This window comes from Rhodamnia argentea, chromosome 3, assembly GCF_020921035.1.
Source record: "Rhodamnia argentea isolate NSW1041297 chromosome 3, ASM2092103v1, whole genome shotgun sequence".
NCBI lineage: Eukaryota > Viridiplantae > Streptophyta > Magnoliopsida > Myrtales > Myrtaceae > Rhodamnia > Rhodamnia argentea.
The window spans coordinates 13,062,197-13,089,635 of record NC_063152.1 but is presented as its reverse complement, the minus strand read 5'-3'; the positions used below and the strand labels follow the sequence as shown (position 1 = coordinate 13,089,635).

Below are 27,439 nucleotides of genomic sequence, written 5' to 3'. Positions count from 1 at the left end.
CTCGGCAGATATTCAAAAGTGATCTCCTCAAAATGTTGGATCAGCTCTTCGAGGTACTTATGATAAGGAATAAGTTTGGGATCCTTTGTCTTCCACTCCCCTTGGGTTTGTAAGATAATCAGCATGGAATCTCCATATACCAACAGTTTCTTTACTTTTAATGATATGGCCAATTGTAGCCCAAGTATGCAGGCTTCATATTCAGAAATGTTGTTGGTGCAGGGGAATACCAACTTGGCTGAAACTGGATAATGTTGATCTTCGGGGGATATCGAAACTGCCCCAATGCCTGATCCAGTGAGGTTCACCGCACCGTCAAAGTACATTGTCCATTTGTCTTCCGATATGTTCAAAATTTGACCTCCCTTGTTTTGCTCTGGAACGTCTTTAGGAGGATTCTCAGCTAGCATGTCTGCAATTGCTCTTCCCTTGACGGACTTTTGGGGAGAGGTTTTGATATCAAACTCTGAAAGCAATATTTGCCACTTAGCCATCTTTCCTAGCAATGTTGGCTTCTCCAAAAGGTATTTGATGGGGTCATTCTCGGTGACCAGTTCTATATGATAGTGCAGCGTATACTGCCTCAATCCGTGGAGGACCCAAACCAATGCTACGCAAGTCCTTTCCACCGCTGGATATTTGGCTTCAGATGTTGTGAACTTTTTGCTCAAATAATATATGGCCCGCTCTTTACGATCCTTGGGGTTAGTTTGAGCTAATAAAGCTCCCAAGGATTCATCATAGACCGTCAGATATAGAGTTAAAGGAACGTTAGGGATAGGAGGTACCAACACTGGAGGTTGCACTAGATATTCCTTGATCTTCTCAAATGCTTGTTGGCATTCTGCATCCCATTTCACCTTTGCACCTTTCTTTAACAACTTGAAGAAGGGTTTTGCGTTTTCTGATAGTTGGGATATGAATCTGGATATATAATTCAATCTTCCAAGTAGGCCCCTTACTTCCTTAACAGTGGAAGGAGTCCCTATTTCCCATATGGCTTTAATCTTGGAAGGGTCAATTTCAATACCACGATTGCTTACCACAAATCCTAGTAGCTTTCCGGATCTTGCGCCAAATACGCATTTTGCAGGATTCAACTTGAGCTTATACTTTCTCAATCGATCAAATAACTTCTTTAGCACTTTAACATGGTCTTCTCCAGGTCTGGACTTGGCAATCATATCGTCCACGTAGACCTCAATCTCCTTATGTATCATATCATGAAAAAGGGTCACCATAGCCCTCTGGTATGTTGCCCCTGCATTTTTCAATCCAAAGGGCATTACCTTGTAGCAAAAGGTTCCCCATTGAGTAGTGAATGAGGTCTTGATCTTATCTTCTTCCTTCAACATGATCCGATTATATCCTGAGAATCCATCCATAAAGGAGAATAATTCAAAACCCGCATTACTATCGACGAGCACATCAATGTGCGGTAAGGGAAAATCATCCTTCGGACTTGCTTTGTTTAAGTCCCGATAATCCACGCATATTCTAATTCTCCCATCCTTCTTCTTAACTGGTACGATGTTGGCGACCCAATCAGCATATGGGACAGCCTCGATAAATCCAACCTTAAGGAGCTTCATCACCTCTTCCTTGATTTTATCCGCCAGTTCAGGATTCATTCTTCCGGGCGATTGATTTACTGGTGTGCAAGAAGGATTTGTGGGCAAAACATGCTCCACAATTTCACGATCTAGACCCGGCATGTCAGCATATGACCAGGCGAAGATATCTTGATATTCTTTGAGCAATGCCGTCATTCTTAAAACATCTGCTGCAGACAAGTGCCCTCCTATTTTCACTTCCTTAACGCAGTCAGAATCCCCCAAATTAATAGTGATAGGTTCTTCAGAAATAGGAGGCTTAGATTCTTCAAAACAATCCCATTCTTTCTTGATATCGCTCACATCAACCTCGTCTATATCAACTTCACATGCATAATCATCGAGCTGATCTGAGTCACATATTAACCTGTTATGTATGGGTGGGATGACATGCCTGAAATGCACCATGAAAGGTTAGTATTCAAAGATGATAAAATTGAAGGATGCATGATTTTTATCATGAAAACATTTTTCAAATTCCAATTTTTAGACAAAGAAAGGAGAACTAGTCCACGATCTTCCGGACATCCTGGTTCTCAAAAGCTATTTAAAACCCAAGATCATATGGCGGATCGGGCCTCAAGTTTCATGGTAGAATCAATTGTCATCATCGGACCAATCCGTTGCTCCACATGTCCGTAATCAAATTTGAGATGATTTTCATTAATAGATGCAACTAAGAGTAATACAAGACCGCACTTCTTGGATCGCAGCATGCGACCCAAAGGGTGCTAAAACAATAAACAAGCTTCAAAATCAAATGCAGTAATCAAAATGCATTAAAAGATAAAGTTCGAAAAGGGCCTTTTACTCGGGGGTGGGGAAATCATTCTCCAGCCACTCAATTATCACGTTCACCCGATTATCCAGGAACGGGTTGAATAAGTCCGGCTCTGCATCCTCAGAGATATCCTCATCTTCCAGCCATTTGCCTCCTTTAGAGAATACCTCGAATAAGGGGTTTAGGAATATCTTCCCTTTGGCCTTCCATGCGTCGGTGCCTATAAAATGGCCACCTTGGCGTCCACGGCGTCCACGGTCTCCATAACACTTGTTTCGACCTCGGCCTCGACCTGTGTTATTCTTCACTATTCCATTATAACCCGGACCAACCTTGTGGTCATTTGAGCCCAAATTCAAAGGGTTACGGATTCCCTAACCATGTTTCCCTAATCCGGCACCCGGAATAAAACCGTTTGAGAGTAGCACTCTCCCGCCATAGTCGCAGGTCTCGAAAGCTCCCGGTGCTAGCCTATTTTTGCATCTAGTGATACATGCATGACGGATACAATGTCGAAGGTGTGATAACTCAGCTCCTCCTCTTTTGAGGGTTCAATGTATGGGACCATCCCTTTTAAAGCCGCTCGATGTCCCGTCTCGCCATGGACGGTGATCAACTGACCCTTAACCACAAATTTTAACTTTTGATGCAGAGAGGAAGGTACCGCTCCGGACACATGAATCCATGGTCTTCCCAGGAGCAAGGTGAAGGCGCTTGGAATGTCCAAGACTTGGAACGGTATAGAGAAAGTTACCGGTCCAATGTCAATGTCCAGCTCAATCTCTCCTACAACATTTTTGGAGACTCCATCAAATGATCGGATGGTGGCTTTAGACATCTTGACGAAGTCTTCGTTGATCCCCAAGCTTCTCAGGGTGCTCAGAGGACATAGGTTGAAAGCGGAACCATTATCAATCAAGACGTGAGGCACCTCTTTTCCGTGACACCTCACGGCTATGTAAAGGGCTTTGTTGTGGACCCGCCCTTCTTTTGGGAAGTCTTCATCCGAGAAGGATATCTGGTCCTTCAAAAGGATAGCACCCACAAAGTCTTCCAATTGCACTTCGTTAATTGTCTCCGGAACATGCACTTCATCCAGCACCTTCAAAAGGGCATTCTTATGCTTTTCAGAATTTTTGAAGAGATCTAATAAGGAAATCAGTGCCGGCATTTTCCGCAGTTGGTCAACGACCTCATATTCACCGGTCCTCACTATCGATTGCAACTTCTCAACCTCTTCCGCAGTTGGGACTCTCTTTTCAGAATCCGCTTCTCTCGGGGGATAACACCTTCCCGATCTCATTATGGCGTCAATCTCGCCCGTTCCATAATCCCAATGAACCGCCCTTGAGTTGTACTCTTCCACAAGCGGTAATTTAATCCTCACCGGTATGATCTTTTCCGGTAGTGATTCGGATGTTGATGGTTTTTCCGAACTAGAAGCTTCCAACTCCCAGCTATCAACTTTGTTCAAATCAATCACGAAACGAATTGGGGTATCTACCATCCCGATCATTTCATCTTCATGAACATCTTCGGGGTTATGTTCTGGTCCTGGCCTCACCAACGTGGCATTTTCTTCATCCAGATCCCTCTGCCTTTCCCTTCTGACTCTTAGAATAATTCCTTCAATCCTCATACCAATCTCCACCAAATGTTGGAACGACGAGTACGTGTATGCATACATACGGTCAAAGTATTCCGCCGGAAGTGACTTCAATACGAACTCCAGCATTTCTCTCTCCGACAGCGGCGGTTGTACCATCACAGCGTGTTTCTTCCACCTCCTAGCAAAGAGTTCAAAACTCTCATCTTCACCTTTCCTGATATTCAGCAAGTTGGCCTTAGTGAAATAACCCCTAATTCCAGCTTCAAAGTGGCGTAAGAAGTGCTCCGATAAATCTTCCCAACTCGGGACCCGGTCTAGGTCAATTAACTGAAACCATGCTAGTGCGGGGCCCGTTAAACCATGTCCGAAATTCCGGATCAGCGTTTCGTCATCCTCATGATGGCCAACCATTTGGCGAAGATAGTATGATATATGTGCCGAGGGACACCCAGCGCCATTATACTTTGTGCGGAAGACCACTCTCGGGTTCACGCCTTGGGGCGGAACATTTCTTGCTTGGGTGAGTGGCGTAATCAGCTCCTTCAACTCATCCATTTTCCTCGACACATTGTCCCCTTGCTCTTCCAGTAGAGCGATCTTTCGATTTTGTGTGTCTATAGCCCGCCGTATTTCCAGGATCTGCATGCTTTCTTCTACTCTCATGGCGTCATTCTTAGCCATCAATTGCGATAATTCCGCTACCATGGTTGTTAAATGTCGCATATGGGTCTCCAAATTAGAAAGTCGCACATTGGACTCCTGATTCACCTGCTCATTCTGAGGAGCCGCTTGGTCTTTAACTTCATCGACCGTTCCCACAAATTCATCACTTGCGGGGTCATCCATTCCACCCCACCCATCGGGGACTACATCTCGAGAATTGACAAAGAAACTCGGGGGCGCCGAATATAGCACTTTAAAGTTGTAACCGCCACTATCTTCCCCCAGGTTGTCAACTATTTCGCCCTTCTCTAGGGCTTTCTGCATAAATCTTTTATCGCCTCGGCGTGCTTTATCCAGACGAATCTCATATTCGTCTATCTCTTCAATTTCTTGGCCATCTTTGATGCTCATCAAATATCCCGAGGGTATTTTCAAAACAGCTCCCCTCGTAGGTTTCATCGCAAATTCTTCAAATAGCATGTTCACCGCCACGTAGGTCCCCTTGAAAGCGACATCTTCCATTTTTCCTATGACGCCCAAGTTAATCAACTTTTCCAAGCAAGCCTCCTTTTGCTCCCGGGAAATACTCTCTCCTTCCGGGTATTGCGAGGCCAACGTCAAGACATCCCGCATTTTATCCATATCCACTATGAATTCCAGAACCTCTTCCTCTTCACCTCCAAAAATCGCGTTCACCTCGCGATGCTCGGGTAGCGGGTTCTGCTGCACATTTGGTTCGGTTTTATCAAACTCCAGAACTTTTCCGTCGATCAAGGCTTGCACCTTGAACTTCAAAGCGAGACAGTTGTCCGCGTTATGCCCCCTTTCTCCCATATGGTATACGCACGTTTGGGTCTCATCATACCCAGGAAATCTTGGCGGGTGAGCTCTAGGTGGCTCTTTTGCAACTAAACGATTCTCCAACAGCATGGGTAACAATTTGGATAAGGGTCGGGGTAGTGGGGTGAAAACAATCTGGTTCTTTTTTCTGAATTCCGGTGGTTTGGAAGCGGTCCAGGAGGACGTTCCTTGGGTAGGGATTGAAGGCGAGAAATTTCTGGGCTTTGGCGGGTTAGGGACAAAGGCTACTTCTCCAGTTTGCTCCCTATTATCCCTTCTCAAAGGGTATTGGCGTTTGAAAGGCGCCTCGGGTATCTTCTTTTCTCTTAATGCCCACTCGTGGCGCTCCGCCACCTTGATCGGGTGCGCAAATGTCCGACACCCGGAGGTGTTCAGTTTGTCGAAAAATTCAAATGGAAGGGCCTTGAGAAACAAGTCTATTAGTTCTTCTTCCGGGACGGGCGGCTTTACCTGCACAACCAATGCCCTCCATCTTTGGGCGTAGGCGCGAACGGCTTCGCTCTTTCCCTTTACGGTTCTGAGAAGGTCCTCTCTAGTTAGGGCGGTCAAAGTGTTAAACTTGTATTGCCGAAGGAACTCGTATGCGCGTTTATCCCAATCGGCGAGTCTCTCTAGCTCTAATTCAATGAACCACGCCAGGGCTGCCCCGGATAGGCTCTCCTGGAAGGTGTTAACCAGTAGTGGGATGTTGTCGGAGAATTGCGACATTCGGCGCAAATAATACTTCAAGTGTGCCTTGGGACATCCAGTCCCATTATATCTCCTCACAAAGTCCGGTTCCTTGTAATCAGCAGGAACCTCTATCTTTTCGAACGGTGCAACTTTGTCGAACCTCGAGAGTTCATAACCCCGACTCGCCAAACACTCTTCGATCTTAGCAAGCCTTCTTATCTCCTCTTCCATTTTGAGGACCTGTTTCTCTTTCTTTTCCAAATCTATCACAACAGGGGGATCCTTAGGCGGTCTCTCCGGATTCGGAGTTGGATTAGCGGCGGGCGCCGGATTAGCGTTCGCTCCATCGGGTGACCCCGCAGGAGCTTGAGAATTAGGGTCGACGGGGTATCTCCCCTGGCTTGCAATCATCATTGCCTTCATCTCCGCCACCATTGTGGCGATCACATTCATTTGATTTTCCAAATTACCCACACGAGGTGCGAGCTCTTCTTGTTCCATCCTTAATTTGCGCGTTTTGCTACGAGTCCTCGTATTTATCACTCACCTGTTTTCAAGATATCAAATTAGTATGGGAAATATTAAAGGATTTGGAGATATTGATCCGTGGTAATTGACTTTTCTATATGTATGCATGAAATGCTCATAAAAGAAATAGTATGTATTTATTACAAACCAAATTGTTCAAAAGTATCTAAAAGATAACAAATATGTAAAATCTAAATGGGGGAATGGATCTATCCAAGCCGGGGACGCTTCCACTCTTCTTGTTCTTCCGATCCATCGGAGTCCCACAAGTATGGGTCTTCTCCTTCTTCCGACATCCACTGCTCCGGATCTTCGGGAATGTACGGCTCTACTCCCGGTACGTAGGGTACTATATACTCGGGTTCATATGACTCAACTTCTTCAATCCGAGGAGATACGCACTCGGGTACATATGGCTCGACCGTTGATTGATGATACTCCTTAAACTTCTGGATATACTCCTTGGAGGCCCCGTGAATGTTCATCTCGTCGTCCAAATAGTCCGGCCATTCAACTTGTTGTAGTGGGGAATTCTTCAAAGCATGAAGAATAAGCTTGATCCGAGATTGATATAACTTCTTTGCCTCTTTTGTAAGTTTTCCTCGTGTCATATCAAATGAGAAAATCCCGGGACAAACATCCGGTGGTATCTCTTGTAGAACTCCAAATTGCCTCACCACTCGAATGGGGTAATACGCCACAGCGCCGGTACATCCCAATAAGGGAATAGGGTTATCTTCAATACCCGAAATGCGAGCCTCCACGATCTTGGGCCAAGTCAGACGCCACCTAATATGTTCGGGTTTCAAATTGTCCAATAGCTCAACCCACTTTTTAAATGAATATTTGGGTACAAGGGATTGACACTTAAGGAAGGATCTAAGAGGGTGGACGTGCTCATTGATCTCATAGCACCCCACTCGGAGTTGGAAAGTCTTTATATGAGAGGTGAACCACAAGTGGAGTAATCCGCTAGACGCTTGGAAAACAGCCTTTTTTGAAGATTTGGAACGATTTAGGGAGAGGAAGGTCTCAGCTAAGATCATGTACGAATAATCCCAGCGACAACACGCTTGTCTGGCTATATGGGTTATGGAGGGGTCAAAGGTAGTTCTAGAAGTCGGGAATAGAACGAATGCAAAGAAAGCCAAAATGAACACCTTTCCCGATTTATGACCGGTTTCGGTGGGTAGAGAGGAATAATTGTCGAAAAGGAACGAGAAGGTGAATTTGTTGGAATTGGATTTGTAAACTTTTTCAATCTCGGAAGTTTTAAGACGGAGAAAACTCGATAACGAACGAGTGGAGTCCATGTCCAAAGGGGGTTGAGCTATACGTTCTTCAAATTTGGCCCCAATAATAGCGGTATACTCCTCGAGCGTAGGGGTCAGCTCTAATCCTCGGAAGTTGAATGTCATCGTGCGTGCGTCCCACGCCTTGGCTAGTGCTTGAATGAGAGCCGGTTGGTATTCCACTTTGATCAAATCTACAAGTCGTCCCAAACGTCCTTCCACGTAGGCTTTGTTGACGATGTCGAGGCGATCCCACCATATAGCGAGTTCCTTGCGCGGTATTGGGATAACTTTGATGTCTCCATTCCCCATGATCTAAAAATGCAAAAATGATGATCCTAAAGTCAATTACCACAGTTTATTATGCATATGCATGAAATGTGATGCAAATGTGCTAACCAAATTCCATGTCATCTTTTGGTAACATGAGGGTCAACTACTCCCACTTGACCCAAATAAGCCAAATAGGGTAATTATGGACCAAATCTCACCCAAAGATGGCATGTAATTTGATTAGGATCGTTTAAGCGTAATCGGGGTAAAAAGTCGCTCACAAATTGACAACTCATGAAATTTACAAGTCTAATACAATAAAGTCGAAAGAGATAGAACATGATAGTATCTAGAGATGTTCGGACAATAAATGTCGATGAAAGTACATAATAGACTCAAAATACAATAAAATCTAGAAAATGCCCCAAAGTCGCACTAATCTAGACAATCGGAACGGTATCCTCATCGGATGAAATCTCCACTATCTCGGGAAGCTTGACATCTTCTTCGTCATCGGAGGGTATGGTGATGACTTCCTTCTTCTTAATCGGGGAGTGTTTTGGGGCCGTCTTGGTCGCACGAGGCTTCTTCGCCAATTTCATATACAACTCCCAAATTCTTTCTTTCTCGCGCTCGAGCTCCAAATATCGTCCACATCGGGTATAATCGCAACTCTCGCTACGGATGCGGTTCCGTCCGTTGAGCTCTCGTCCGTGGACAAATCCGAAGACTTGGAATGTAGCGGGTACTCGGTCCTCGCGTCGAATGGTCCTCCGCTCCCATGTGAATACATCGGGTACATCAACACGACCTCGGGGCGTCATCTATCTAAAAAAAAGAAAATTTGACCTTCAACCCCGATCACTTAAACGATCTTACAAATTGTGATGATATGTCGTGAAAATGCATGATATGCAAAATTTAAATTTACAAGTTCAAAATAAAGAGGGTAGAAAGCCTTACCAACCGGCGTTACTCTTTTTTTGGTTTTTGGTTTTAGGTATACCAACCATCAATTTCACATGCGCATGAGACAAGTGAGGTTCAACTCTAAAGAAATCAAAAAGGCTCGGGTATGGACCTAAAAAGGCTCCCGCTATACAAATCGATGGGCCGCCCACAAGCGCAATCAAACAACAAGTGGGTAGGACCATCAATCTTGCATAGCGAGCGGGATCAAGTATGGTCAACCCAAGTGCAATCAAACACAAGAGCTTCGTATACCGATCCCTATCTATGGCGACCTAAAAGGTGATTTCGCGGCTCGGGTTTAGGCGCTTGTGTGTGCAGTGTCGTGATCCTCAAAATATGCAAGACATGCATCACAATTTATATTCAAAACACCGCTTCTAAACTTGCATAAATAAACAAACAATCCAAAACTCCATATCTGCATCAAAAAATGGTTAGCACAGACGCCACCCCTTATAACTCCCATCTGCATCAACATTTAACACTTTTTGTTAGTGAACGTACCTCATCTTCAAGAGCATCTGCAGAAAAACGAGGTTAGAAAACAATCAACATTTTTATCGGCTTAAGTCCTCTTATATTTCCCCAACGGAGTCGCCAATCTGTCGCGACCCTCCTCCGGAAATTTTTCCCCTTCCGGGAAATGTGTAGGGTTAACGAGCCGATCCCCCTTTTATACATATTTATGTGGGATCGCGGGTCTCTCCCAAGACCCATTACTCGAATCGCGATGTCGGGTAAAATTTATCAAATATCGAAATTGACCTTGTGTGGTCGGGTGGCATGTGCGAGGTGTACATGCAATTTTGGAGTCGCCACCGATCGATTTATTGGAAGGTACGATCGGAAAACCTTACCGAGCGGTCGGGAGAAACCGTTCGGTTCCGCGAAAACCGGAGATTTTGGGTCCGGGGACTTGGTTACGCCAAATTTCATATTTGACGCCCTTTCGGCTACCGATGTCGAGTGTTTTTCTAACCTAAGAATTCATGCAGATGCGATATCGGGTGAGGTAGGCCCTAACAATTCTAAGTTTTCATGCAGATGGGAATTTTACTATCCTAATCAATCACAATCAAGAAATCTAATGCGCAATCAAAATCATTACAAGCAATCAAATCAACCAATCAAGGTTTGATATGTCTAAAATGGCCCTATCGGCCCACACAAAAATCAAATTTGGGTGTCGGGGTGATTTGGTAAAAATTTGGGGCGGAAGGCCCGGAAGGGTAGAATGGTCATTTTTGGGAGTTCGGGACCCGAAAATCACAAAATTGGGGTTTGGCCAGTTGAATGTGGCCATTTCCCATTTTTTGTGATTTTATGGAATTTTTCTAATTTTTTCTATTTTTTTTGGAATTTTTGTTTATTTTCTAAAAATATTAGGAATTTTCCGGATCGACATTCATCGACCCTTGAAGTCTCAAAATTTTCGATCCAGACTTTATGAGTCCCGAATCGATCTACAAATTTTTAGAAATTTTTTGTGAAAATTTGGGAATTTTTATGAATTTTCTAGGTATTTTTGCAATTTTTTTTGGATTTTTGGAAATTTCTTTTTATTTTTTATTATTTTTTATTATTAAACCAGACCGGGTCAACCGGTCAACCCGGTCACCCGGCACCGCCCACAGACTCTACTAAAACACCTAAACGGCACCGTATCTATTTACCTATCTATTATTATTTTTTATTTTTCTAAACTAATTTCCTAATATCTAGAAAATACTAAAAAAAATGATGAACGGTCGAGATCGATTCTTGGATTAATCTCGACCGTCCAAGCGTTTCAAAACAAAACGACGCCGCATATTAACACCTAACGGACGGCCACGATTCAAGTTAAAATTAATCCGGGCCATTGAAAGTCCTAAACTTCAAAACGACGTCGCTTCTGGCCCTTTACACTAAACGACACCACATCACTAGAAAACACGGACGGCCACGATTTAAACAAAATTCGATCCGGCCCGTCCGTTTTCACTTATCCAAAACGACGACGCTTCGACTAAGGCTTTGGACGGTCACGATTAACTCCTAGTCCGATCTCGACCGTTCACTCCCTATGAAGATCTAAACAACGACGTTTCTACCTCGGCTTCCTAAACGACGTCGCTCACCGGATGATCTAAACGGCACCGTTTTAGCTATTTTTATTTTCTACCAATTATACTAAATAATAGAAAAATAGAAAATCAGATCCGACGGCCCTAAATCAAATCTACCTAATTACCGTGGCCGTCGGATCGAGGCCGACTCGGCTCGTCCGCGCCAACGGCCGAGATGAGCCGACGACGAGCCGGACCAACCAGCGCTTGACACGTCGGACCGCTGACCTAGTTGACCGCCACGTAGACTTCGTCTTCTCCATTACGACGACGACCAACGGACGGTTGACATTTCTCCGGCGAGATCTAACGGTGAGATCTCGCCGGATTGACATGAAAACAACACCGCTCGACTCACCTTAACCTCTAGTTCAACATATCTCAGAATCGGGTGTTTCTACCGGCCAAATCGCGATAATCGAACTACACACGATCACGGCACCTCGTAGCTCGATCAAGCAACACAGAGCATAATAACCTAATTCCATCACACGTAAGCTCAAGAAAGAGTTGAGGAAACTTACCTCGAGTCCCGATTGGACTCGCGATGGCTAGAAAGGTCCGGCCAGAGATCGGCCAGACCGAGCCGTGATGGGGGTTCGACTCGGGCAATTAGGGAGAAATCGATGCAAAATAACAACGTGACCGTGATCAGAGAGGTTCAAGGATGAAAACGCACACGCCAATTTCAATAATCGTGCAGGTGTGAGTGTGATGCCATGGATGTGCGTAATGAAGCTTTTGAAGTCGACTTACCGGTTCGGGAGGTTTCTGTCCAATCGAGCTTATGCGATCGCTTCTCCCTTGCTCGGGTGGACTTCCGGTGACGATCCGCCGCGCCGATTTAGCCCGAATCACTTGGGACGAAGTTCCGAAGCTTCGGTCTGAAACTCCAACAATGGCGTCCCGAGAGCCTCTCACTCTAACTCTCTCTCTCTATCTCTATTCTGTTCGTATGCGAGCCAAATGAGCCTCCCCCTTTTAATCCAGAACCTTCCTCGCTATTTATATCCAATTTTCGAATTTGCGCGCGTCGGGTGCGAAATGGCTTAGCTCCCTCACGTGCTAATCACATGCGTTTTGGTCGCCGGACGGTGACGGAGTTGGTTAAAACTCCGTCCACGTCCGTTTGGCCTCCCGTCGAACCAAAACGCGCACGAATTGAGTTCTGGTTCGCACATGTTGACTTTTTGGGCATGCCGCGCCTTTGTCCTTCGATTCCGCCGTGCGCCGGCGGCCATTGGCCGTGCCGCCGGTGGCAATCGACGCGGGTTGACCCGCACAACAAAAACCCTAAATTAATTGGTTCAATTATATACAAATTGACCTTCAATTTGGCCATTAAAATCCAACTCCCAAATCTACAAAAACGGCCTGTGCTCGCAAAGAAGAAGAAGCACTATTCGGGACCGGTTCGACCGGTCCGACCGGGCGGCCGACCGGTCCGAACCGGTTCGGACGTGCAATTTTCAAAATTAGTCCAAATTTAATGGGAATTTTTGCAATTAAATTTCAAAATTGCACTTAGGGGCCTAGATATTATCTAGAAATGTGTTTTTTCCCAAAACTTCCCATCAATTTCCGTGAAAACCCCAAATTTTTCAATATTGCCAATTTGGGGAAATGTTCAATTGGGTGTCAATTTAATTAAATTGGACCATGAGACCTATGCCAATTGATTCAGAATGTGTGAAAACATAAGGGACCAGTCCAATTTTGCCACGAAAGTCCCTCAATTAAGATTAATTTCAAAAATTGGCAAATTGAGGGACTAAATTGCAAGATTATTTGGGGATTTTATGCAATCCGTGCAATTGGCGCAATTGAGGGTGCAATTGATCAAATTGAAGTTCAAAGGGACTGCAACTGAATGTCTAGACTCCAAATGTGCAAAAAAAATTGCAAATAAAAAGACTCAATTGGTATTTTTTATGCAAATTCAACCTTAGGCGTTGTGAAGGAACACCTAGAATTGAACTCAATTTTTGATTTTTCTTGAGGTCAATATGAAAAGGGAATTAAAATAAAAATATTGAACATTTTTGCGTATTTTTGTGACCTCAAAAAGTATTTTTTATGGATTTTCTAATATTTTCCTATTTTCCGAAAATATTTTAAAAAAATGTGAAAAATATGAAAAATTATTTTTTGTTCCAAATTGGTTCCTTAGGCTTGGCCAAGGCTTCCAATGTTGATTTTTTAACTTTTTTGATTTTTTGTGAATTTTTGGTAAATTTTGGAAAATAAAACTAAAGGAAAACCGATTAAAAATCGAGTGTCAACAAGATGGAAAAAGTCAACTATCATAGAATGATTAATTTGGCATCCAATTTGTGCTTGCCGAAGATGTGATTAGACTTGATGGAATTACCCACCGTCCCCAGCGTCGTTTGGACCAAATGGCACACACGATCGCGTGCCATTTCAAGTCGGCAATGCCTCACCCGAGCGCGCCAGCTTTTGAAAATTGGTATATCGGTTTCACGCATTTTCAAGCAAGAGTGGGGGGGCATTTTGTTCGCACACACATAACGTACTAGAGAGAGAGTGAGAAAGCTAGAGAGAGAGGCTCTCGACAATCGTCATTGTCGAGAGCTTGAGCTTCTACTGCGAAGTCTTTGCCGGAGCAATCCGGACCGTGTCAGGCCTCACAATCACTTCAGGAAGTTCGCCGAGGTCTCCAGGAAGCGAACGGACATACTTCGGCAACTTAATGTCCACTAAACGGTGAGTCCAAGCTTCAATCTTTCTCTTTGTGCATCAATGGCGGAGCTCTACTCCAGCCGTAATTTCTACAATTATTGTGGGCGTTTTACTCCTTGAACATCACTAAGCTAGATCACACTTCACTTTTGCATTGATTTCGCCTGTGAAACTTGAGTCGAACCTTCCGCCATAGCTCGAATCATCAATCATCGGCCAGCCAAATCAGGTGATCGCGAGCTCACTCGCAGCTCAAGGTAAGTGTTCTGAACTCCTTGTGATGCTTTTGTGTGAAGGAATTTCATTGTTATGCTCTAGTTTATAGGATTCAAGTTGCCATGGTTGTTCCGGTTCAAGCTTGCTTATTGTTGATTCCATGGATAATTAGGTCTGATTTGTGGATATGTTGTGGAGGAGATCTATGTGAGCCGATCGGTGCGGGTTTCAGGCCGATTGGTCAAGGTTTCGCCGTCGATCAATGGCAGAGAAACCTCAACCGTTCATTCTCTCTGTCCCAAGGTTGAAGACGACAACCAATCAACCTTTGTTGACCGGTCAACGTTCAAGCCGGCACTAACGTGGCGCCACGTGGCTTGACACGTGGCAGCCACGTCAAGAAGGTCGTTCAATTTGTTAAAAATATTAGTTAAATAAATAAAAATGATCGGACAGCCTGGTGTTGGCACGTGGTTCAATAGGAACCGTTAGATCGATAAATGGATTTTTAAATTCTGGAAAATAGGTAGAAAAATCAGAAAAATAAAAATAAAAAGGCTGATACCGTGTCGCTTTAGGTGCCAAGCGGGTCCGAAGCCCAGTCCTCGTTGACCGCATTGATCGGGTTAGATTATAAAAAAAAAGTTATAAATTTTAAAAAATAAAATAAAAAATGGGAAAAATTGTAAAAAAATCCAAAAAAAAAGAAGAAAAAATGAGGAAAATTTTCAAAAAAATCTAAAAAATCACAAAAAATGGAAATTTCCACATTCAATTGGCCCAATCACAATTTGTGATTTTTGGGTTTCCGAACCTTTCAAAATGACAATTTTTCCCTTTTGCGCATTTGGCCCCCGAACATTTTCCAAACCAACCCTAAGCTTTAATTGATTATTCTCTAAGCCTATATGGCTGTACTAGGCATGCCATGTGGACATTGATTGACTAATTTGATGCGTTTTATCCATATATGTTTGATTCCTTGATCTACGCATTTTAATTCTTGATTGTGGGTGACAGGGTAGAAAATTCTTATCTGCATGATATTTATAAGTCGTTAGAACCTACCTCACCTTCCAAAGCATCTGCATGAATTCTTAGATTAGAAAAACACTTGACTTCAGCATCGAAAGGGCATTGATGAGATTCTCGACGTAACCAAATCCCCGAACCCACTTATCTAGTTTGCGTAGAATCGAGTAGTGACTCCCGATTACTCAATAGGGTTTCCAATCATACCCTCCAAGAAATGATTGGTGGCAACTCCGATGGCACGTACACTATACACATGCCATCCAACCACACTAAGATTGATTCTGATTTTTAAATTCTTTCCTCCGTCGCAATTTGGATAATGGACCTTAGGAGGGGCCCGCATCCGGAATCCATCCATTACGAGTTGGACAAAGGCGGCCCATTAGCCCCCCTAACCTCGAACCCAATGCCTCAACCCCACGGGTCCCGGGGTTCGCGAGCGTGGGTCGCAACATTTGTACTCTTGCCGAATAAAAATTCATCCTGCACTTCTTTTTGTTATGAACATTTTGAAAAGAGTCGCATACATATCATTTACAATTAGCTGAAATTGCTTATGTGGCATCATAAAGACACCGCATGAAATTAGATCTGAAATAACCACGCAATGGCTGCCATGGCCTTACCATAGGGAGCCACAAGCCCGACAACGGCTACCACCACACAGTGGTAATGACCATCTCCAGCAACCGCGAGCACGGCCACTTCTTGTTGCGTCGTTCCTGGACTTAAAGCCAAGTCAAGCTACTCACGAGTTAATCACAAAAAATTCTAGCTTTACAGAGCTCGAGCTCAAGCTCAAGAGTTAGAGTTTGATTCCAAAGTTAATGGTTATCGAATCAAGCTCAAGAATTTTGATTTTCTAATTCAGTCAAGCTTGAGCAGGAAAATTTATACTTACTTAGAGTTCAAAGCAAGTTTCCAATAACAAGTACGCATGCCAACTCGAGCTCCGGCTTTAACGGTGTATAGACTCAACTTGGCTCGAGTAAACCCCTAGTCTTTCCAAATCTCTCACACACAAGCACAGAGATCATTTTGATCTCAAGTACAAAGACGATATGAATTTGGGACGAGTGCAAATACGATGGCATTGTCCATTCCGAGAATGACCTCGTCCTCCCTCCCATTGCCCCCATCCCTAGAGGAACATTTGACACTTTCAAGCATCTGATTTGCTCGCTGATAAGGAACTAGAAATAAGATTCAGTAAGTCCCACATATCTTCAACAGAAGCCATGCACTTCTCTGCCTTAAGAAGGCTCTTGAAATAATGAAAAAATGCGTTGCATTCGTAACTCAGAACGAGGGTACTGAAATGGCAAAGGTTTTTTCTGGCAAATCTCTTCCGTTTGAAGTACCGTACCAATGGGGGTGACAAGTAAATGGCAAACCTATGGACTAAAGTACACTACAGATACCAAACATTGTGTACGGCACTCATTTTAGTACCAAAATTTTCAAAACGAATACTTAAATGCCAAATTTTTTGAAAAACGCTCACTTAAGTGCCAATTCTAATTTGAGCTGACGTGGCTCGCTGAAAATCCAATGTGCCTATTTTTTATTAATATTAAAGCTGACGTGACTCACCAAAGTTGATATTGAAGTGTGCATTTTTTCAAAAAGTTAACACTTCAATGATTATTTTGAAAGTTTTGGTACTGAAGTAATCGTTTTTCAAAAAAATTAGCACTTCAGCAATCATTTTGAAAATTTTAGTATTAAAGTGAACGTCATACACAAGTTTGGGCACTTATAGTGTATTTAAGCCCAGAAATTTGCCATTTAATAATTCTGAATGAGGGTAATACTTTGTCTAGAAAAGATCAATGGATAAGTACATGGCAAATCTCTGCCATTTCATAATTCAGAATGAGTAATACTTTGTCTTAGAAAAAATATGCTTCCAATTTATTGATACGATATTTCAAACGGAAGAGACGGTTCCCAAGTTTTTTCTGGCCCATGGCATCAGCTAAACTTTCAAAGGGAAAGGGAAAATTTCAAAGTCGCACCACCTCATTTTGGAATACTCCATTTTTCCAATGTTCTCAGGCAATCACCTTAGTCATAGATGTTCCCACACTCCAGTCTCTCATTCCCGAGACTCATCCCTGAATGAAGACAATAGGGCATACATACAGTTTGCCATTTTATGGATCTCGACTTTTCACTGCTGAAACCTAACATAAAAAGGTGCATCCTCACTGTCGGTTTTAGCATTGCTTTTCATTTGTTTGAAAAGTTTCCCGATTTCCACAATAATCTGAACCCAGAACATCAGAGTTTCCCCATCAGAACATCAGCAGAACACTTCTCAACAAGTCGTTTGACAAGTTGAACTAACTTTGACAAGTGTGCCTGGATGTACCAGAAAAGACAACTAGCTGGAGAGATTCAGCAAGCACTGACAGGAGAACGGAAAAAAAAAATACAACTACATTGGAGCAAAAACCTAATGACGGCCACACACCTGTGGTGAACATATACCAGGTCCAGATTATGCCTTTGCTTTCCCAGCCTGAAGAGATTGAATCCTCTGTTGTAGCTTCAGGATCTGCACCATGCATAGAATAGAGCCATTGACATAGATACGAAAATCCCGAGGCCCTTCTAAAACAACAAATTTTTATGACCAAATTCTCAAACAACTAACCAAGCAGCTTTTCATCAAGGAGACAATTTATACAGCTGAAAAACTTGGAAGAGTGGAAGCATAAGTCCTTCTCATAAATGGAAACATATTGTCCATAATTTGGTGCAGTCATTGTGACGAAACTTTGGCTTCACGTGCCAAACAGCAATAGTAGTATCAAGTTGATTTCTTTGCAACTTTTAGAAAGTCAACAGAAGCTTAAAGGAGAAAATACATCTTGCCACCTGAAAAGTTTATTTCGTCCCCCTATAGCACTGAAGTTTGCAAGTTACATCAGTTTAGCTCAAGTGGCTGCCCATGATCCCCCAAAGCATGTGATAGTTAAATTGGCATTATAGTTTGAAAAGATTATCAGCCAGCAACTTTACAGGTAAAGAGAAACTCCAACCAAGAGCTTTGGTAGTTTGCAATCTCAGACAGAATCACTGACCGATTGAAGAGAAAGTCACTAGGCAATCCCTTTAAATAATTCTATAACTACACAACACATGGTCAGGCATGGCTGCTAAGAACTTGAGGCGAACTGAAGTATGTGGTGAAAGTGCAAGCTGGTAAGAATTTGGTGCAGTTTCTTTGTGCTTCCATAGAAGGTGATCAAGTGGAAACCAAACCGCTACAGAGCATATGTGGCAGCTGTTTGCTTGATGAGATTTCTGTTCTTTGGTTGGTCTACATCTAGCGGTATTTGGAGGACCATTTTCAATCATGATAACACTTAAAGGCCACCTAGCTACTGGCTTGAGGAACTGCGATGGGCATGTCAGCACTTTAAGGGGAATTTAGTCTTTGTGATAGTAACAAACTTGCTCATGCTCAGAATGCCACAATCGATAGTGTGCTAGAAAATCAAAGGTACATGGACATGATTTCACTATCTCTCATGATGAACTGTTCTTAGAACAGAGTGTTGTTTGTTGTAATTATGTGGTGTTAACTAGTTCCTAGAATCACTTCCCTGCATTTGGATGTTTGCAGAAATTGGGACCTAATTTGAGGGATTTAATGGATTCATGAGGCTTATAACAGAAGTTGTCCCCCCTACATTTTTTTGTTTGAATGAGCTACTTGCTCTTAAAATAATAATAATAAATAATAATAAAAATAAATAAATAATAAAAAAAGGGAATTTGAGCTCCATTATCTTGTCCATCAAAGACTGGCGCTAGATCGAACATTTAGTTCCATTCAGATGATGCGCCAAAATGAGAATAGACCAGAGAAATGAACTACAGAAAAGGAAGGCCAGTGACAACCCAATCCATCCAACAATAATGATGACAAATAACTGGAGCTCTTTATCTGATGGGACTAAACCCAAGATATCAGGTAAGGCTACAGAAAATAATGTAAATGAACCAAGGTGAAATTTATTGTGTTTCTCACTAATGGTCCAGTCCCACTCCCAAGCATGACCACAATGATCAGTTAAAATTTATACTTGGTCAGTTCTTCTCCCATGCAGAATCTAGTAAGTGAGTTCCTTTGCTGCTATTTGATCTTCTTGGCAATCAATAAGAATATTCATGGTCAGATGGTGATACCCAAAGCGATCGTAGGATCTTAAAAAATTAGCTACATAGAGAAGAACCTATTTAAGATGGCATGGCTTCTAGGCTTGCTTTTTTCTTTGGCCAGCTTCTTGGGTTATTTTTGTTTCTTAAAATTTAGTGTTGGGGAGTAGTATCAATTAGAAGCATCACGTCGCTTGTGTAACTTACAGTCAAACAATTAAGTGCAAACAAAAGTATCTTACAAATCATGTACATCACTTTTTAGAGTACCATTTTGACATCTCTTAAAAAATCTCGCTCAAAGACCAAAATCTGAAATAGGCAAGTTGGCTTCTAATTACATCTGCCTACAAAAATTATCGCTGCGTTTGATAAAAGGCCGAGGAGAAGACTTAAAAAAAGAGTAACATTATGTAAAAATATTCATATAGCAGACATACTTATAAGGCTTAGCTGTGCATGTTATAGTACCTTTCCTTCTAAGGTTCAAAATGCCAATATATTTTATTCATTTTGCAAAGCAAGACATAAAAAGAATGAAGAAAGATGCAAACATAGACACAACTTGCAATGAATTGAACAATAAGTGTTTCAAAGCAAGAGAGCCGACAAACACAATGCCGGAAAAGTCCCATGTTTCTCTTGGTTTTGGTTAGACCAACAACCCAACTAATGAGAATACCGAAACTCCTCTCCTCAGGGGATACATAGTCTCTCTTAACTAACAATATGACATGCGTTATTACCCTATTTCTTCTTGAGATCCCTCGAAGAAATAAAAATCTCTTGTTACTGATTGGTCCATCACAATTATTACAGAGACAAACTTCGATTCAAAGGCAATGACCAAGCAAAACTTAACATCCTTTATCTTTTTTCCACTCTTTGATTCAGCTAACATTAAGTAACAAGAAGCATAGTTAAGTGTGCTCATAGGCAGGATTACCACAATGAACCCATTGAGATCAGTGCTCTTTTATGCTAGCATAAACGAAATGACTACCTTAGCAGTTATCATATCAAACACAAGAAAACATTCTAAGAAAAGAAAAAAGGCAAGCTACAATCCTCAGATTAATATGGTTGACCAAATTAACTAGTTCACGCACCCGTTGTGCAGCCTAAATTACTCATCAAGTCCAAAATTTGCAGAGATTATCACACGCCTTAATATTATCAATCACAGGCCCAATTCAATAATAGCAGGAACATAAAGAATGTTTAGCTGTACTGCACGAAGATACCATTAAGCAACACATCTAAAGCACCAGAAAGGAAAAGACACCTGGCGAGAAAGGCCAAAGGAGAAGAGAAGCAGCTAAAACACAATGTATCTAGAGACCATCCACTTCAACAGAATTTCTCTAAATGTGTATAATAAGAGGCCACTTAAAGAGCTAATAGGCAATTATGAAGGAAAATCCTCTAAACTCCATGTAAGTGCAAAATGCTCTTGTACTAGAGGCACAAGCATATTAATACAGACATAGTTTTCACCAAAATATAATATGAAGCACATATTCATGTCAGAGTTCAGAAGAAATAAATCACAGACCATATCTCTCTTGCTGTTCTGCTTCTCTTCCAGATCCTGCAGAGTCGCATCAAGACGCTTCCTGCATGCAGGAACATCTACAATAACCTATGTGATCTGTCTACAAGACATCCAGGTAAAATATTTATCTGAAGCACGGCAGTCATCTTTGTACCAAATACTGAAATTTTTTATATTCCACCAAATTAGATGTGATAAAGCCGAATAGACAGATGACAAAAGTGAAGAAGCAAGGAGTCATGAAGATCAGTAATAGTCAGTGCCAACCGCTACATAACACAACCAATATCCCATCCATGGAAATTGCAAAAGGTTGCTCTTTCAATAAGACGATGGTTGTCTTCAATTCTTATTCTTTAGTTATATAAAAGTGCATCTTCTACCAGATTGCCTATCAAAAATGTTTAAACAGTTAGATGCTACCATTCCACTTTTTTTATAGCTAGAAAAGAATTTTTATTATAAGAAATTCATGTACATAAAAAATTAATGCAGCAGAAACAATTCATGAACACGGATAAATCAATCCACGACATTCACAAAAGCACAACACAGTCACAGGCGCAACGTCAGAGAAAATTATATCATAATTATGCTGTTAAAACAAGGATAAGCTGCCTACAAAAGAGAGTCATACGAATATAAGTAGACTAAAACCCTAAAAATATCCTAATGATAAAATTACAAAGATAGAAGAAACAAGATTTTTCAAATGTCTAAGATAATTACCTAAATATTCAAAATCCAAAGCCAGTAAAAATCTTATTATTCTCTAATAAAATTATGCTTACACATGCAACACCAATCCATGAGAATGAATAGTACAATTTTCGCTTTGGCATATGTTGCTCCTCAAGCACACAATATCATTTTGTTGTAATAAAGTATAAGAACGCCCGCAATTGTGACCGTGTGAAGTCATCGTGTTAAATGAAGCAAGTAAATGCGGTGACAATATTTTGTACCAATTTTCCATAGAGGGATAGATTAAACCATATTCAACTAGCAAATAAGATAACCACTTACTTCTTTGCTCAACCAACAATTAACCCCTTGGGGCGATTCTCTAATTTTCAATCACTGCTTCTTTCTTGTGATTAAGGTTATGATTTGAGAAATTCCTTCACTGCTATTCAAAGGAACAACCAGTAGAAGAAGAGAAATACTGTTAGTGAACTATTCTCTCTCCTCCTGCTCCTCGACTATATTATCTATCATAAACCTTAGAAAAGCAGTAAGTGGTTATTTTAAGTTAAGAAGCATACCAATGTAAGTTAAATGCTCTAGCTCTCCTCAAACTTTACTATTCAGTCTCTATCTACATATATGCCACACTCTCTGTCTACTTCGTGACATAGTCTCGCTATGATTTATAGCTTTTTCAAAATAATACACTCTAAACAATATAAAGCAACTGGGTGAATTTTAAATTAGAATTAGACAATGAAATATTCAAAACCTTAAAATCAACTACACACAGACACAAATGGACGCGTCTCTAGTCTAGATCATGTGAACTGGTACAACAATGATGCCATGATAAGATCACAGTAGCAACAAGAAACCAGGTGACGTCAATTAACATACAGTTCAGCAGAGATATAATCAATTCTCTTGCGCACGTTTGCATTTGCTTCTGCCAGATCCTGCTTCACAAGTACAGGACCAATCATCTTGTACACATTCGCGTCTTCACTAAGCAAATCCAACTCCTACCAGGACCAGCAAACCCAATTAGAGATTACCATGAATTAACAACCGAAAAAAAAAATCCCAGTGAAACAGTTAAAACATGCATCTATTCAAGTTGTAGCTTGCTACTAGAACCAAATATATACACCATACTAGTCTCATCATTATTCATAACTTCCCATTCTCTTATCCTCATCTCTTCGAAAAATTACAATACTTGAAAAGAAAATAGAAGGACCTTAAGGACGAGCTCATTCTCCCCAAGCTGGATAGTGTACTTCTTCCTCACTTGGTGATTCTTGGCAATGTCTGGTGAAATTTCATTCACAGTTAAGGCATCATATGCCATTGAGAAATTACCAATACACATATGAACATATCCATAAATTATTGGAGCATTTGCCTTTCTGGAGTTTGCTCAAGTCATTAGCCTTGTTCTCGAGATCCCGCTGTAGGTCTCGAAGTGCCGTTGAAGTACCCATCTTCTTCTTGGACTTCTGTCACCACTCTATTGAAGCCGATTTCTACCAATTTTTTCTGCGAAATCAATCCAGTCAACATAGAGGCAAAGCGAAACTCAGCCACGAGTAATTGTCAATACATCAGCAAAGGTGAACCATCATAGATCTCCAGGAAGGATTGGACAGTCAGGTAAAAGTCGAATTCATGTCTATGTACTTTGGTAGTTGTGCATCAGAACCACAAAAAAGAATTGAGAGAAAAAGGCGAACACCATTGCAGTGTAGCAGGAATCAAATTTGCTGGGAAACAAGGTCGCCAGGGGTGGCAACGAGAGAGAAACACACGACGAGACATAGGGAGAGGATCGCCGAGATAGGGCACGAGAAGGAGAGCGACGATCGGATTGTTGGGGTTACCTGAGGTCCGACTCCGACGACGCCGAGGGTTGCGCGAGTGTGTCGCTGCGTGTTGCGATTCGACGACCGCGCAAGCAAAGGCAGTGAGCGACCGAGCAGAGGCGTTCGTTTAAGCCTTTGAGTCGAAAGGGAGAGGACATGGGGCTAATTAGGGGTCAAAATAAAACTATTTGCTTTTTCATTTTATGTATATTTAAACAGGGGAGGGCAAAAGAACTGGGATCCATTTGAACCGAACCGGCTGGATTTGGGTGACTTTCACTAGGTACGGATCCGATTCTCGATTTTAATTTGCGGGAACCTAAGAAGCACCAACATTTTCCGGAGGTCTCCATATCGTGTGCGACACTCTGACACTCTTCAACACTCCGACACTCTCCCGATACTTTTCAACATATGATCGACATGTGGTAAGCACTTAAGACACGTGAGTGACACACGAGTCTAACATCCCGACATTTCATTTCGGCACCTACTCATTAAATTATGGGTTAAAGCGTAAATTTATCAAAAATATACATCTTTATGTCATTTACTCAGCCACCCAATGTTAATAGACCTGGCTAGACTAAAAAAACATAGTCGTGAATCTCTTACGTAAGAAGAATAAGAGGAAACTCATCGTTGACATTTTTATAAATACATTATAACTATAATGTATCCCAACATATTAGAATTCTCTATTTTTTGATAAATAACGTGTTGGCATAACGTGTCACGTGTCAATATCGGTGCTACTTAGGCGAGAATCGGCAAGTACGGTTTCGATTTTCAATTTCGGACAAACACCACCCATTCGAACCATTTAGATCGAATCTATTTATATAATATATAAATAGTGGGTTGCCTTGGCGTGGTTATCTACCAAATTTAGAGCAAGCCAACGCTCTCTTTCTCTCTCTCAGTAGACACTACTCTCTCTTTCTATACAGTTCAATCTCCGCTTCTCCCTCACATGTAGGGTGTCAAAAAAGCTTGAGCCGGCCCAATCCGACCCGGCCCGACTAGAAAATTCATCAAATTTTCGGGCCTTTTTGGGCCGGGCTTTGGTACTATCTGCGTAAAGCTCGAGCCAAGCCGACTTCGGTTTTTTTTTTTTTTTTTAGTCCAAGATCCATCGGCCCCACCCCGCTTCGCCCGGTGTCTGGCCCGAGGGCCAACCACCCAACTCCGGCTTTTTTGACACCCATGTTTTCTTTTTAATTTATTTTCTTTTCGTTTTTCTTTTTTTATATTTTTTCATTCGATGAGCTTGTCAAATGCTTTTGATTCTAAAAAAAAGAAAAAAAAAAAAAAGAATCCGACCCGACCAGACCCGAAAAGTTGGGACATATGTAATTCGGGCTCGGGCCGTGCCGACCTAGGTACTGTTTAGTTTCAAGCCGCCTTGGGCCTAGTCGAGACCGGCCCGACCCGGCCCGTTGACATACCTACTCACATATCTCTTCCAACTTTCATCTCTACCTTTTACTTCATGGTTCATGGAAAAGAACAAGGTTATTACCTTTTTATGAAGTCATTTCTTTCTTTAAACTCTATACCTACATTCTTTTTTTTTTATTGGTTACTGTCTTTTTTAGTTTAATTACTTTCTTACGACAGGGCATTTTCTTTGTTTCTACAAACAACATGGAATTGATGTTGGTGCTCGGTAGGATCGGTTCCATGGATCGGACCGGAAACCGGATCGGACCGATGGTACTATTATCAGGTGGGCCCATGGAACGAGCGGGCGCTTTACGGTTCTTATTTTACGAAACTGGTCCTTACCGGATGGTTCTTGATTCTAGGGTAAAAACCACCGCCCTGAACCGATCAACCCTAATATTTAATAATCTATATATATTTGAAAAAAAATCTAAATAAGGACTTGAATTCCACTAATTTTCTTCAAAAAAAAAAATGATCTAGGGTACACTTTGTTTCAAATAAAAGCTTGAAATGGCTGATTAGTCTAAAATAAGGGCTTGAACTTGCCGGCCGGCTAAATGTTGGACATCGGATACTTTCCGACGACTAAGGCCCTGTTTGGTTCAGCATTTAACCAAGAGACTTTGAGAAAATGTAAATACCTTTGGACTAAAGGCCTTTTTCAAAATGCAAATAATGTTTGGTAAAATGTATTTTAAAAACACATTTGGAAAGCAACTTTGACATAAATATTATTTGGTGAAATAATGAACTTTATTAAGTATTTTTACTTTTCGAAAAAAAAAAAAAGCGGCGGCGGCGACGGTCGACAATTGGCGGCGGCAACGGGCTGTCGGGGACGGCGAGCGGTCAACAAGCAAAGGTGACAAAATTAAAATAAAAAAATTAGTTGCATTTCACAAAACCCCTTTGGCCCAAAGTACCTCTAGAGGTATTTTGGGCTAAAGGACTTTAGAGGGCATTTGAGATGCAATTGTATCTCCCCAAAGTGAGCCAAAAAATGAACCAAACACCATTTGTACTTGGCCAAGGGACTTTACAGCTCCAATGCTCATTTCCAATGCTGAACCAAACGAGGCCTAAATTAGTGACAACAAAGTTCAAAAAATACAATTGAGTAAAAATTTAAGAAAATCCCAAATTGAAATTAGATTAGGTTATTCCATCAAATTTCTACGTTTTCTCCTTCCTCTTCCTTGCTCTCTTCAAGCGAATCGATACCCGCTCCTCCCTCGTTCCTCATCACTCCTCGGTCGATCCCGGTCGCTCCTCGCTTGTTGTTGATGCACAAGCTTCAGCTCGTGTTCGCCATCGTCTCTTCTTTCCCAAGTTCCGTTGTCCCGCGAATTTCTAGTTCGCCATTAGTGTGCACCGCTTTGGATTCATCATACTCATTTTTTCTTTTGCTTCTACAAGTAATTTTGAACGTCAATTTGTACTCCTCCACTGTAAGAAGCGTAAAAAGCGTAATTTTGCTTATATTGTTCAATGGAGAATACAAATACTTATACAACATATCGCTTAACGTAAAAAGGAAAAGAGAAGATCTACCAAATATCTCTATCTAATTACAAAAGATATACTAGATAATATGCTAACAAAAATAAAAAATAAAACCTAGAGATACAATAAATATTAGAAAAAAAGAATGTAATATTTAGCAAATAAATCTTCCATAATACTCCTCCTTAAGTTGGCGCATGGAGGTTACGAATGCCCAACTTGCCGAGAAGAAATTCAAATCAATTTCAACTCAATGCCTTCATAAAAATGTCCGCCAATTGAAGTCCAGTGGGTATATACTCGATTCTAATACCACCCGATTGTACATGTTCGCGAACAAAGTGACAGTCAATCTCAATGTACTTTGTTCTTTTGTGAAACACCGGGTTTGCTGCGATGTGTAAAGCTGCTTGGTTGTTGCAAAAAGATTCATTGATTTGTCGTGCAATACTCCAAGGGAGACAAGTAAAGTGCGTAACCAAATCGGTTCACCGGTCGCAATTGCCATAGAGCGATATTCGGCTTCAGTAGAGGACCCAGAAACCATGGTTTGCTTCTTAGATATCCAGGATAAGGGATAACCACCGAGCATGACAAAGTAACCACTAATTGATCGTCAAGTGATCCGGCAACTTGCCCAATCGGAGTCACAAAAGGTGGTCAAGTGAAGTGAATTTGGGACTAATAATAGAATCCCTTATCCTGGGTTTTGCTTAAGATATTGAAGAACTCGTGTAGCTACTTCCCAATGCTACTCCTTTAGTTCCCGCATGAACCGGGAAAGTACGTGGACAAAATAACATAATTCGGGCCGAGTGATAGTAAGATAAAGTAGACATCCCACAAATCGTCGATAGCGACTTAGATCTATCAAGGCAGGTCCA

At 41.8% G+C, this 27,439-nt stretch overlaps 1 protein-coding gene and 1 long non-coding RNA gene across 5 annotated transcripts; one reads left to right on the top strand and one right to left on the bottom strand.

The window, feature by feature from the left end:
* The first annotated feature begins 1,043 nt into the window (after positions 1–1,043).
* LOC125314337 lies at positions 1,044–21,045 on the top strand. Its single transcript, XR_007197847.1, has 3 exons — positions 1,044–1,054; positions 3,747–3,748; positions 20,748–21,045. It is a non-coding gene; the product is annotated as an uncharacterized LOC125314337 (long non-coding RNA).
* Positions 17,478–23,735, bottom strand: LOC115725888 (prefoldin subunit 6-like). Of its 4 annotated transcripts, XM_030655536.2 has the most exons (7): positions 23,634–23,689; positions 23,147–23,286; positions 22,982–23,052; positions 22,639–22,763; positions 21,052–21,112; positions 17,803–17,886; positions 17,478–17,512 (listed from the first exon to the last, which is right to left on the bottom strand). In XM_030655536.2, the coding sequence occupies exons 2-6, from the start codon at positions 23,223–23,225 to the stop codon at positions 17,830–17,832; spliced, it is 393 nt and encodes a 130-aa protein (XP_030511396.1). In that variant the 5' UTR covers positions 23,226–23,286; positions 23,634–23,689; the 3' UTR covers positions 17,478–17,512; positions 17,803–17,829. The 4 variants fall into 4 exon arrangements, with proteins under 4 accessions (XP_030511396.1, XP_030511397.1, XP_030511399.1 ...); XM_030655537.2 differs by lacking the exon at positions 17,478–17,512 and having other exon boundaries at positions 17,811–17,886; positions 23,147–23,279; positions 23,622–23,735; XM_030655539.2 differs by lacking the exon at positions 17,478–17,512 and having other exon boundaries at positions 17,811–17,886; positions 23,147–23,267; positions 23,622–23,670.
* Between the last annotated feature and the right edge of the window lie 3,704 nt (positions 23,736–27,439).